Raw genomic sequence first — 13,377 nt, 5'->3', positions numbered from 1 at the left:
AATCCTGCTGAGCTTAAACATGGCTTCAGTAGAGAAATGTGTTCGTAATGCTCAGTAAAGGGAAAGCCAGTCTCAGCAACTGTGGCAGAAAGGAAGGAGCCCTCTTCTGAGTAATGACACAGAACGTCTCTACCTTTACTGTTTACGCCGTGAGCAACAGAGCCAGGCTACGACCATTCTATGCCTTCAGAAGCTTTGGCTCTACATTGTCATGTTTCCGTTCCGATCCTTGTGAAAGGACAAGCTCTATCTCCCGAAGATATCACTGATAAGAAATGTCAGAGTCAGGTTTTAGATGTCATCTAGCCAAACACGGTAGATAAGCGGAAACAGACTGAGAGTTCTTACTTGGCCATCAGGCACATTTTCCCTTGGCAAATGGAATTGACACCACTCAGCCAGAAAATGTTTTTTGGGTTCATGAGATCCTCAGACATGCCCAAGAAATTATGTTAAAAAAGTATGTTAATTGAGATGAGTATGGAGAGAAGAGCCCTCCCACTCTTTACCTGGTGGCAGAAAAGTAATTTTTATGTATTTGATCAAAGTAAAGATTAGATAGACAGTTGATGGTATATGAATTTGTTCCTTAAAGATTTTTTGAATTAATTATTATTGTGCTTTTCCTTCTTTATTCCAGCTCATTTGTTAATTCATATCCATTTCCTGAGGGCTTACTGTAGGCCAGATATTCTTCTGAGTAGTTTTCTTAATTTGCCTTAGTCTTTCTAATCTCTTTTTTTCTAACTCTTGTCATATGTCCATTGGTTTTAATAGTAACTTACCAAATGAAAGGCAAAGTGAAGTAGCAGAGCAATTAAAAATATTCAAGTCCCAGTTTAGGGAAGTGAAGTAAACCTATTGGAATATTATGTAGCCAAAGAATTTGTAGTAACATGCAGGTAATGTTTACAATGGAGAAGGCAATGGCAGCCCACTCCAGTACTCTTGCCTGGAAAATCCCATGGGCAGAGGAGCCTGGTGGGCTGCAGTCCATGGGGTCGTGAAGAGTCAGAAATGATGGAGCGACTTCACTTTCACTCTTCACTTTCATGCATTGGAGAAGGAAATGGCAGCCCACTCCAGTGTTCTTGCCTGGAGAATCCCAGGGACGGCGGAGCCTGGTGGGCTGCCGTCTATGGGGTCACACAGAGTCGGACACGACTGAAGTGACTTAGCAGCAGCAGAGTTTACCATATAAGTGCAAAATTATACAGATAGTGTGAATTCAGTCGTGTTTTTTCTTTTTTTTTTAAGTGTGTGAAATTGTTCTAATTTTCACTGGTGGTAGGATCATGGAAGACTTGCTTTTTTTCCTATTTTTCAAAGTTTCCTTAGTTTTTATAACAGGCATTATATAATCAAGGGAAGAATAAGCTAAGAATACTAACGTAGAATATTTTATATCTGTTGCTTTCTGGACTGCAAGATATAGAAATAGGAATGAACCTTCCAACTGTTAAATGTTAAAATCTGTTAGTAAGGGACTTTCCTGGCTGTCCAGGGGTTAGGACTTTGCCCTTCCACTGAAGGGGTTCATGGGTTTGAAGATCCCCCTTGCCACGAGGCATGGCCAAAAAAAAAGCTAATAATGTGAACACTTGCTATTCACAGGTGGGAAATACAGAAAAGAGGACATTTGTGTGTATAGTTTTTAATACTGAAATTTAAATAACACTGAAATTTGCATATGAATGTCTGGTTTGTTTTCTAGCATTTACTACACATATAAATGGGCCAGATTTATTGAGATCATAAATCCTAAATAATAAATCTAATAGTAATCTCAGTAATAGGTACTAAAACGATGGGTTATCCTGAATAATCTGATTGATTATTGATTATTGTTCTGATTGACAGCATTCTATGGCCTCATAATTTATTAATGTGTACCCACTTGTGAATGAAGATATTTGTAGGGGAAATGTGTGTGTAAGTATGTGGGAAATAATAAGTGTTTGAAACTTTATGTTGGTCATTGAAACTGGTCTTAATTTTATTTCAGGAGAATGACATCTTTCTGGGCTGGGAAAAAGGAGCTTATAAGAAATGGGGAAAGAGTAAGAGAAAGGGCTCAGATCTAACTCTAGAAGAAATGAAAAAACAGGCTGCTGTCCAGTGTCTTCGATCTGCTTCTGATGAAGTGAGTTTGCATTTGGTTTCTAATAATTAGAAGAAAAAGTGTTTCTTAAAAGTGAATAAATAATACATCTTGACCAAAAAAAAATACAACTTAGAAAAATAAAGTACTCGTTATCTTACCACTGTTATGTAAACATTATCATGTTTTCCTTTATAGCATTTTTCTCTATGTATTGAGTTTTCTGTAATGTGTTTTTTTTTAAGTACTGTTGTGATTAGAGAATACCTCATTTTATATCTTTTCCCCACTCAACATATACTTCATTTTGTTACTACATTACCTTTTCGTGGCTAAGTTATATTATCCAGTAATAGTCCAATAGCCATCTGGTATGCCCTTTGTTATTGGGTATTTAGATGACTTTTTATTTTTTGTTACACTATCTAGAATGTTTTCATGTGTGCTTTTTCCATATCTCTATTATTTCTTTTGGATATATTGCTAAAAGTGTGATAATGATTCTAACATTTAAGATCACTATATTTGCTTGATTCATAACTTTTTGTTTGTTTTTAAAGAAAATACCGTAGGATGATGTTATTGCTCTTTTAACATTTCCTGTAAAATATTTCTCATGTCCTTCAGCAACCTGAAATAGAATAGTTGTAGAGTATAATCACCTATTTAAATTCGTGCTACAAATTCTTACTTTATTACTCACCAGAAGATGTAATCTCTTAAAAAAAAAAAGATGTAATCTCTACTAAGAAAATTATTTTGTTTTTACCATGCTATTTGACCTAGGCGCTTTTAGGTGCCTTTATAATACAGAGTTAAAGTGAGAAGATCCCTACAGGGTCTCTGTAGAGAGGCTTCTGGCCTTCAGAAGCTCCCTCCCTAAGTTATCTAGTGGTCTGATGTTGGGGTAGCCAGCTTTGCTGCGCTCGATAATCCGCATATTCTGCCTGACTGCCACCTTCCACGCGCGCCTCGTCAAGCTCGTTCCGCACTTCCCCGCTGTGTGTGCTCATCCTGCTGAGAGCGGCCTGCGGGAGCCCTGTCTGTGCACTCCCGTCTTCCCTCACCGCCGCGCCGGGACTCCTGAGTGCCCCGTTCCCCTGCTTTGCTTCTCCTGCCCAGCAGAGTGCGTGCCCGTCATGGGGAAGGTACTGACCGCCTCTTGAGCTGAATGAACCCCAGTCTCTGAATGAAGAGTTCGGCTTTCGCCCTGTCCTCTTTCTTCTCCCTCTCCTCCTTCGACATTGTTAACTTCAGATTTCTTGAAGCTGTGGCCTCATAGACTGTGGGGTAGAAGTTTGGAAATTACCGCTCCGGTGGCTGTCTTAGGAACCTTTTCATTACAGAGCGTAGAAACATAATTAACCTTGTTTGAGACAAAGTGGAAATATACGTGAAGGAGACAAGGGTCTCTCCCTGAAACCCAGTGCTGGAAGTGCAGCAGCCTGAGCTGGGAGCCAAATGACTGACAGCCAAAGGTATTGTGTCTAATGACCTACAGTCTCTCCTCTGCTCCTCTCCCTGTTTCTGGGTCGTTCCGTCTCTACCTGAAGTCTGGTACCCAAGTCCGTGCAGTTAGAGGGAGAATCTGATTGGCTGGACTCGGGCCAGTTGTCCACCTCTGGTTTGATAATCTGCATCAGGGGACAGAGTTGCCTGGAGCAGGGGCTGAGTGATAGGCAGTCCTCAGAGAAAAGGGGGTGGTTGGACAGTTACCAAAAAAGTGTTTCCTGTGTGACCCTGAAGGGGGTAGTAGATTGGGAAAGGAATTCAGAGCTTTTAAAGGAATTCAAAATGCAGATAGCTTTTAAAAGTGAGAGGTTAGTTCAGGTAAATTCTCTGGGCAAAATCCAAAGACGCTACTGCTGAGTCATGGCTGGGAGGAAAATCTGAGTAGGGAGTTTCAATCTGGGAAAGGATCTTATTTCTGCTTTGGAGCAAAGTTGCTGAGAAATGACTCTAGCCTTTAACTCATGGCAAAGTGGAGCGAAAGATGAGGAGCTGAGGTCAGTGGGCAGAGGGGGAGTAGAGACAGCTGATGTGCAGTACAGGACCCTGTCCTCCTGCAGTGAGGAGCCCGTGGGGTCTGGGGGTGCCCACCAGAGTTCGAGGTCAGGCAGAGAGGACAGTGGAGGGAATTGTTGCTTTAGCCTGGCTGTCAAAGGTGGGGTTTTTGTTTTCAAAACCAGTGAAGCATATATGTCTTCTTTCCTTCTCCCTTTATTAAAAACTGTTGCATTGCTTTTTCCTAACAAGGATTTTTTTTTCCCCCTAATCTTTTTTTTTTTTTTTAATTTTTTATTTTTCAGTGGGTTTTGTCATACATTGATATGAATCAGCCATAGGGTCTTTTTTTTTTTTTTTTAATTTTTTATTTTTCAGTGGGTTTCCCCCTAATCTTATGAAATGAAAGTTGGCTGAGGAAGTGGAAGTGCCAGGCATTCACCAGGAGCTTGGTGTAGGCCGTTTGCAAGTCCCCTGGTTTTTCTTTGTAGAATCTGCTTCACTGAAAAGAAAAGATCGGAGAAGGCCCTACGTGGGGAGTTACAGCACAGATGTCTTCTATTCCGGCCACAGTGTATGCTGTATGCGGGAGGGTTGTTCCTTCCCCGAGTACCGAGGACGGTGACGTTTGCAGTTCTGTGCTTCGCTCGCTCCCGCGCAGATCTAATACCAGCTGCACGCCCTTCTCAGCGCAGCGCCCTGCGGTCACTGCGAGCCGATGAGAGCCAGAGCCACTGACAAGTTCACAGTCTGATCGAGCGCAGTGTTAGAGACGTAATCACGAGAAGGGACGCTGGTGATGCTCCCCCCGTGTTGGGGGGTAGATGCAGCGGTGACGTCGCCTGTCACGTGCGAGATGAGTTCCTGTTTCTTGCCTGTGTGCACTCCTGACCGCTGCAGCTGCAGCCCTGGCTGTTCTGCGAAAGCGTCCGCCGTCCTCAGGCTCTCGACTGTGTCGTGATTTAAGCGGAACGGCGCCTTCTCTGACTGCACTTTGCATCCCTGTGATGTGATGCTTGTCCCCCTTTCATCCCTGGTGTCAAGGTGTGCCCACATCACAGCAGGCCTCTGGACCTGCTCCGCTCCGTAGTCACCTGAGAAGTGTTCAAAACCATAGGCAAGTTCAGTTATGTCAGAACTTAGTACATTGGTTATAGTTTGGCAGCACCGTGAAGATGTGCGAGCCGTTGGCTTACTCCTCCAGGGGACCCTGCTCTGTAATGGACTTGACTGTTTGTCAGGTCCAAGCTGAAACTGCCTTTGCTACAGTCTTCATTCACATGTGCAGATAGCATGGAATTCTCTGGTACTCATTGTTTTCTATAACATTTTGCATTTGCTTCGAGTGCAGCTGGTCCCGGGGCCGTAGAGGAATGGTGCTGTGACTCAGTGGTGGCCACTGGATGTCCCCCCGTGGCATTTCTCGCACGTGATGTCAGCCTGAGCTGCTTGTCTCTGTCACTGGTGGACACGGCACGTGCCTGCTGTGGTTAAGTGGACGCGGACCCCCTTTCCCCCTTTCCAGAACAGAGAGAGTTGAACTGTGCCAGCAATTGTTTCTTGAATCCTCAAGTTTACTTCGTTTTGTTTTCTCTCTGCAGTTAGAGCTTTTTGTATCATTTTGCTTTTGTCTTTAATAATTATATTTGTTTCATTTTTATTGAGCTACTTAAAACTGAATCAAAGCTAGTATTTCATCTCTCATTTGGGGAGTGATTAGGATATTAGAAACTCAACAAGGGCCCTGTTTGGGGAAGAAATAAAGTTAGAATGCAATGATCACTTACTATAAGGTAGTTCAGTTAACTTAATTTTTATTTTTCAATATATATTTTTCATTTTTTTTTCCATTTATTTTTATTGGTTGGAGGCTAATTACAATGTTGTAGTGGCTTTTGCCATACATTGACATGAATCAGCCATGGATAACTTAGTTTTGAAAGTAACAGCACGCTGCTTACTGCGGGTCCCTGACTTGATCTGTGGTTATTTAAAGAGTCTTGTAGAGAATCTATGTCTTTGGTACTGTGGAGTCTCATTGCAGTTGCTCATATTCTCTCATTGAGCTAAGTTCACCAGTGAGATTCTTCTTGCCAGTAAAAGTTCATAGTACATCTCAGTATTTTGCATATGTATTATTTATATGCTCTACAGAGATGTGTATAAAAAACACGTAAGGCTGTTCATGGCGGTTTACTGTCAGGGTGGACTTTGACCAGGTACGTTGCTCCTTTGCCTGCCCGCACCTGGACTTAATTCATTCTGGATAACAGAGCATCCGATGACAGCGGGTGCTTACCGAGCCCTCGACAGGTGCGGGGCCCGTCTGGGTGCCCTGTGTGCCCCGCGCGAAGTGATGCCATGCTCCCTCCACAGGCCAGACCCCCAAAAAGCCAGTGGGCTTTAAAGCTGAGACGTTCCTGGTTGCTGTGTTTCACAGCCAGCCCTGCCCGCGGAAGCCCAGGCCTTATCTCCTTGGGCAGAGATGGAGCTGGGCCTTCAAGGAAACCCATAGGCCCTTATGAGGGCTCCGGCTTTTCCTCCGAGAATCCTCTAATGTTGGAGAGTTTGGAGCAGAGGAGTAATGTAACTTGACTTAACCTGCTAATAGCGTGCCACTGGCTGTTACATGAAGAGTGCATGGGCCGGGTGAGGCCGGGTAGGTTCCTAGGCAGAGGTAGAACCAGAAAGCAGGTGAGAGGCTGTTACAGGAGTCCAGAAGGCCGGCGACGATAAGGCCTGGTTGGATTCTAAATATATTTGGAAGCAGAACTGACAAGATCAGGTGTGGGCTGGAGCTGCGGTTCCCAGCCGTTTTGGTACTAGGGAACGGTTTAGCGGAAGACAGCTTTTCCCCCTGATGGGATGGGGGGCGGGTGGATGGTTCAGGCCGTCATGTGAGCCATGGGGAGGGCAGATGACCCCCCCCCCTGCTGTGCTGCTGTGCGGCCCCCAGCCCCCGGGGGTGCCACCCCTGCAAGGAGGGCAGAATCAAGGAAGACAGACCTGAGCAACTGCAGGAGTGGACTCTTGTCTTACCAAGGAAAGGGAATTCGGGAAGGAACACTAGATCTGAGTGGATGGGTATGAATTAAGACTTAAACGTGAGGTGCCTGGAAGAGCCAGCAGAGATCTTGAAACCACAGTTGGATACGCGTGTCTGGGGTGCACGGGCTGGCGATCTGAGCAGGGAGCATCGTCCTGGGGGTGCCGGGTCTCTTTGTCTCTTTAGGAAAATGTGGGGATTTTTATAGGAAATTTCCTGAACTATTAAGTGCTCTAAGCGAGGGTGTGAAAAAGAAAACAAATGAGAGGGGCCGCTATAACAATGTGAGGGTGAGGGCATAAAAAGAGGCATATGGGGGCTACTGTCTGGAGCCCGGAGCAGCGTTGCGCCCCTGTGGACGCGGCTGGGGAAGCACAGAGCTGTGGGCACGGCTCGAGCCCCCGACGTCCCCTCCCTGAGCGCACCCCCCTGTCCCTCTCTGTGGGCACCGCCACGCGGAACCTGTTCATCTCCCGTGCACGTCTGTATCCTCCTACTGAATGTCCCATGAGACGATGACCAGAGCCGGACTGTTCTGCATGTAAACTTTAAAGGAGCGGTATCGTCCTGTATGTATTTTACAACTTGTTTTCAGTTACATTTTGAGAGATTTTATCTATGCTGATGGTACGACCTTATTTCTTTGACTGCTCACTGTCCATTGTGACACTTATAAGGCTGTTTCTTCTCCGGGTCCTGGCCCTTTCAGGGGCTTGCCAGTTCTGACCGTGGTGAAGCCCGCAGCGGGGACTGTTTCTGAGTCCCCACCCCGTGCAGCGCTTTTGCTCACGGATGTCCTCCGTCCTCAGCCTGCTGCACTCCAGTCAGCTGTTTTTTCAGCATCTTCTGGCATCACAGGCTGTGTCTGATGAAAGCTGCGGACCTCACCAGAAGGACGGTCTTCTCCTACATGCCTCCTGGGCCTGTGGAAGGCGCCTCTCTCCTCCTCTGTAGCGCGGTCTAGAGCTCACACCGCAGTGAGAGCTGGGGACGCCCGTGGCGGGTGTGTGTGGATGCCCCTGCGCTCGGGGGTGGGACTCCAGCCCTCCCGGGAGGGCAGAGACAGCCGTTTGTGCGTCCGGGCTTTTTCTAAAGGTACTTACCCTTGGGTGTGTCCTCATCCTCGCGCCCGTGCGTCCCACTGCTTCCTGGGGCACCGGCCTTGTGGCACCCGCCACGCGCTCGTACGCCTCCGCGGCCACCGGAACCCTGGCGCCGAGCCCTGCGTACGTTCTCGGCGCGGTCCGCGCTCTCCCGTCTGTTTCTTCCTGAACGGCGCTGTGGGCCGCGCTGGGCCCCGCTGGGCAGCCCCGAGCCGGCCCTGTGTGGGGGGTCGGCCCGCTGCCGCCCACAGAGCGGGGGCCCGGCCCTCCGAGCTTGCCCTCCTGGCTTGTCCGGCGCTCCGCAGGGCCGGCTCAGCGCCGAGACCCTCTCCGCACGAGGCTGGGGCTCCGCTGATGGCCGATGGAGCCAGGAGTCGGCATCCCCAGAGGACAGGCGTCGCCCCCGCTGGTGTCTCGCTGAGGAGTCCCCGTAGACCTGTGGGGCGAGCCCCGAGACCTGGTCCCCAGAGAGCGCGGTGAGCGGCTCCCCCGTCCGGTCGGTACTGCTGGAGAGGGGGAGCCAGGCAGGGCGCAGCGCCCCGCGCCTCTGCGGGGAAGCGTGAGACCTCACGGTGAAACCGGAGGCTGACGGCGGGATCTGCGTGTCTCTCTTCTCCCAGGCTGCCACAGCTCTGAAGACGGGGGGCTCCTCACTGAGGGGAAGGTTGCTGCAGAGAAATAGTCAAGTGGCAGGATGGTCTCCTGAAAATCCTAAACGTGCTAACAGGAATGAAAGGCTGGAAGAAGGGTGGGAAGGTACAGCTGAGGAAGCCTTCCAGGAAGTAGACCCAAAAATGAAGCAGCGGTAAATAGAAAAGACAAAAGAAGTTAGGGGTCGGTACAAGAAGTCAGCTTCCCTGGTGGCTCAGATGGTAAAGAATCTGCCCGCAATGCGGGAGACCCAGGTTCGATCCCTGGGTTGGGGAGTTCTCCGTGAGAAGGGAATGGCCACCCACTCCAGTATTCTGGCCTGGAGAATTCCGCTGATAGAGGAGCCTGGTGGGTTACAGTCCGTGGAATCGCAGTCGGGCACGACTGAGCAACTGACGCACAAGAAGTCAAAAACCCAGCTATTTGGAACTGGTATTGTTAGCATTTTCCCGGTGTGGAAAGTAAGGCTTCAATAGCTGAGTAACTACGGGCGGTCCTGTGGCTAACCCTGAGGCGGCGTTCAGACCCACACCTGTTGGACTCCGCTCCCACCCCGGGTCCTGCACGCAGCAGGCAGCGGAGTGCGTCTGCATGTCACCCGGGCCAGTGATCACAGGGCCGGGGTGCGGCTGTCCGTCCAGCGTTTAGGGGATGTCCATCTGAAAAGGCTCTCCGTAAAAGGTTAGCCTTTGAGATGATTAACATGAAAGCCACAGAAACCTTGGTGGAGAGGAGGGATAGCCAGGCAGGACAAGTCAGACTGCCTTTGCTTTCTTGATGCTAAAGATTAAAGTCCTCAGCTGAGCAGGATGGGAAGAGAGGAGGAAGACGCCCCGTGCTGTGGGGTGGGAATGGAAGTTTGTCAGGAAACCAGTGAAAAGGCTTTCCCAGAAGCCGGGGGACGGTTCGTTGCTGAGGGTCTGGCGGGCTCCCTCATCCCGGAAGTGCCCCTGGGTCCACCCTGGGCCCGGGGGGAGTGAAGGCGCCAGGACCCCACCGTGCGGTGCGGGCAGGGCCCAGAGGACCTTGCGTTCTCTGGGTCTGGTCGCTTTCTCATTCTTAATCGTCCAACCTCAAGCTCAGAGCGAAAATCCCAAGATGGTTGAAAAGCGATGACTCCAAAAATGAGACTCTGGAAAATGAAAATCATACCCACCATCTAGAGATGGCACCAGTATTTGAGTGAGTAACGTGACAGGCACGCTCACCTTGGTTTACCCTCAGGAACCTTGAGATGGGGGTGTTCGGAGACAAGGAGCAGGCCTGCACTCGGCCGCCCAGCAGGTGTGGGCAGGGCCACCGCTCTGGGCCGTCTCCTGAGACGTGGGGGTTAGTGGAGTGTAAGCCCCACGGGGGCGACGGGCTCATCTCGCAGGCTGTTCTGAGTGAGGGAGGAATAAACGAGTGAGTGGCCATTACGGAAGACTGCCTCCCAGACCTCTCCTGAAAAGCACCAGGCTCTGTATGTGGTTTCCTGGTATAAAGATTTGCATACTGTAACTTGCATTTTAGAGTGATACTATGGTCTCCAGATAAATTTTCATGTTGGTTTGATACTGGGAGGTAAATGGGTATTATCCATCTTGCAGCTGGAAAAGTGGTTCTTGAGTTAAATGGTAGAACGTTAGTGTTTGTTTTTCTTTTTTTTAATCTACAGCATTTTTCTCCCTTTGAGTTATCCCTAACACATGACTATAATATACTTCTTCCTTAAAATACTGTAGGCTCTGGGTGTTCTTGAATGCCCTTGTGGATATGGTATGCTATTAAAGTATGATAATTAAAATTATCTAGTTAATATAATTGGGGAGAAGGATAAGATTTCTCATTTGTAGCACCAGATCCTCACTTTAGAATGCCTCCTGGGAGATGACAGGGTCCAGTGCGGCTTTTGACACCCTTTTTTGTTCTGTCTGCTCATGTGATAATCCAGCAGTCTAATGATGTTTTTGGGAAGCTGTAGTTAGGATGCTGCAGGAATCAAGGAAGGCAGACAGGCCTGATGGCAGCGCCTGTCCCTTGTGGAGCACGCATGTTGCTCCTCTCCCATTTGCATATAAGAGCAAATGGATACACTCCTAAGCTGCATTACTGTCCAGAGCCACTGAATTTTACAGTTGCTCAGAAGGAGTTTCCAAGACAAAGCCTAAAAGCGAGTAGCGTCTGGTGACTGGTCACGGCCGGCCCGTGGAGGACAGTACATGCCCACCGGCTCAGAGCACTGACCGGAGTGGAATGAGCGATGCCCTGGGCTGGGTGTTCTGCGCTGGAGGCTGGCGCCGGGTTTAGAAACGGCGACACAGGCTTGCTGTACAGAGAGCAGCGTGCCGCTGGCAGTCAGCTGACACTGGTGTTAGGTTCATGGTCCGGAGGAAATGGAATAAAGCGGCCATACTCATCACACCTTGAACGCTATGGTAAGCGAGTCTCCCCGGTGGAATTGTGTAGTCGGAGCCGTGTTTATGACTTAGTCCCTGCCGTGGTTTCTAGGGCTTCTTCAGGAAAGGTCAGCTCTCTCCTGGCCCATTTTCCCCCTTTCTCCTTCTGTCCTGTCTCCCATCAAACGCTGTGCTGAGATGTGGATAGCGTGTAACTTAATCAGTGTGTACAATTAGCCGTTCGCATTGTGATCCTTCTTGCTGCTCAGACTGTGTGACCGTGCTGTTTCTCCTTTACGATATCTCTAATGCTCGTGCTGAGTCATTTTGAGGGAAGCAAATGGGGTAACGTTCTATTTTTAGCCCCTCGAGGCCCTGCGAGGGCGAAGGGCAGCAGAGTCCTGTGCGTCCGCTCGGGTCATGCCCACCTAGAGGTTCCAGTTTAAGTAGGACTTTTCAGCTGCTGAGTAAACACAGAGCTCCTGGGAAATGCGTTCACTTTTCCGGTACCTTGTGAAAGGGTGTTTCCTTTTCCTCCCTTGAGAGAGAGAGAATTTTACCAGTTTGAAAGTCTGCGTAGTGAAAGGTTTGCTCACGCCTGTCTGCATCATTCATTTTTCCGTCAAGTGAGGCTCTTATTCTCCCCCACCCTCCCACCAATTTCAGACTCTTCCACGCCCTCTCCTTAAATTTTAGTCTGATTCTGTACAGAGGTCAGTACCCTACCCATGACCCATGTGGTGCAGCTTTCACATTTGTTCACAGGATGACATCTGTTTTCCATCTGCTCTTTCTGTTCCAGTCATGAGTGGTTCACTTTAAAAGAGGAAAAAAGAAAAAGAAATCACCTGTTTTCTGTAGACCGTGAGCTGCTGAGAGGACCAGAAGGCAGTTTTTGTGATTATAATTTATATTGAGCCTGGTACAAGCCTTTGCCCACACGGATGTTACAGATGCTGAATAATGTTTTTGACAGTGATGGGCTCTTAGCCGTAAGACAGGCATTTAGGTCCCGAGGCTCCCCTGTGAGCAAGCTGCTGTACCCCCGGGAAGACGGGCCAGTCCGGGAATCTCATGAGTATTTTCACATTCTATCAGCAAGTGCCGGTGAATATGCTTTATTAGTAAACTATGCCTGCTGGATTGAATCTACAAGCCTATAGTTTTTAGACTCTTATGTTCATTTAAATGTGGGTAATGTATTTCTTTTGAAACATGAAAGATGACAGTATACAGACAGCTTGACTCTCCCATACCTGGCAGTCACCGTGTCCTTTCTGTCCCTGCAGAGCTCTGGCATTGAGACTTTAGTGGAGGAGCTCTGCTCCAGGCTGAAGGACCTGCAGAGCCAGCAAGGTGAGAGCGCTGTCGCCGCGGGCTGTTCACGTCCACCACGCAGGACACTGGCCTCAGAACCGAAGTCTTCATGCCCAGCGTGTCGCCAGGCCGGGGTCCTGCCCCGTCTTTGGCCGTGGGTGGCTGCTGGTCAGCCCATGGCCATCCTCTGCAGAGAGGTCGCTTGCTCTCAGAGGAGTGACTTCATCTGCCGGAGCACTCCTGGAGAGGAGATGAAGCTCTGGATCTGGAGCAGTCATCTCTCGTCTCTTCCATCCTCCCCCCTCCTCCCCACCATCCCAAACTAATACTTGCCTGGGTGACAGCGAGGCCTGCAGAGGTGTATCACCTGTCACTTCAGGTTGGCCGCAGGAACTTTTGCCTTGAGTCTTGATGGTTTCGGAAAGGCAGACTCGACAGGCCCATCGAGATGTTGTTCACAGCTTCTTTCCCCAGCGTTTCTGCAGGCCCATAGAATGAGAATTACCTGTTAAGGGTCTTTATTTTGCTTGTCCTCTTCATGGTCATCTTGCTGCACGCCCCCAAGTCCCAAGCCTTTTTAAAGGCACAGTTTGTTTCTAATCTGAGGGCAGGATCATGAGCTAAGAGTTGAAACACAGCCCTTGCTCCCCTAGATGCTAAGTAACAGAGCTAATTGTAGTAACTTGCTTTACATATCAGTGTTAATCAGGAAGAGGCAATATAAAGTCCGTGAGTGCAGAATCTTGTGAGAAAATATTTTTGGAATCCTAACAGATG

At 48.6% G+C, this 13,377-nt stretch overlaps 1 protein-coding gene across 4 annotated transcripts in view; it reads left to right on the top strand.

Moving 5' to 3' along the window:
* The window catches only part of KIAA0232 (KIAA0232 ortholog), an 81,510-nt gene that overhangs the window by 46,504 nt on the left and 21,629 nt on the right, over nucleotides 1–13,377 (top strand). For all 4 annotated transcript variants that reach the window (XM_065913881.1, XM_065913880.1, XM_065913883.1 and 1 more), the window contains exons 3-4: nucleotides 2,006–2,143; nucleotides 12,573–12,639. In XM_065913881.1, coding sequence (XP_065769953.1) covers nucleotides 2,006–2,143; nucleotides 12,573–12,639 — 205 coding nt within the window. The remainder of the gene's footprint in view (nucleotides 1–2,005; nucleotides 2,144–12,572; nucleotides 12,640–13,377) is intronic.

This window comes from Muntiacus reevesi, chromosome 22, assembly GCF_963930625.1.
Source record: "Muntiacus reevesi chromosome 22, mMunRee1.1, whole genome shotgun sequence".
Taxonomy (NCBI): Eukaryota; Metazoa; Chordata; class Mammalia; order Artiodactyla; family Cervidae; genus Muntiacus; species Muntiacus reevesi.
Note: the sequence above shows the minus strand (reverse complement) of the source record. Positions and strands in the feature narration are given on the sequence as shown.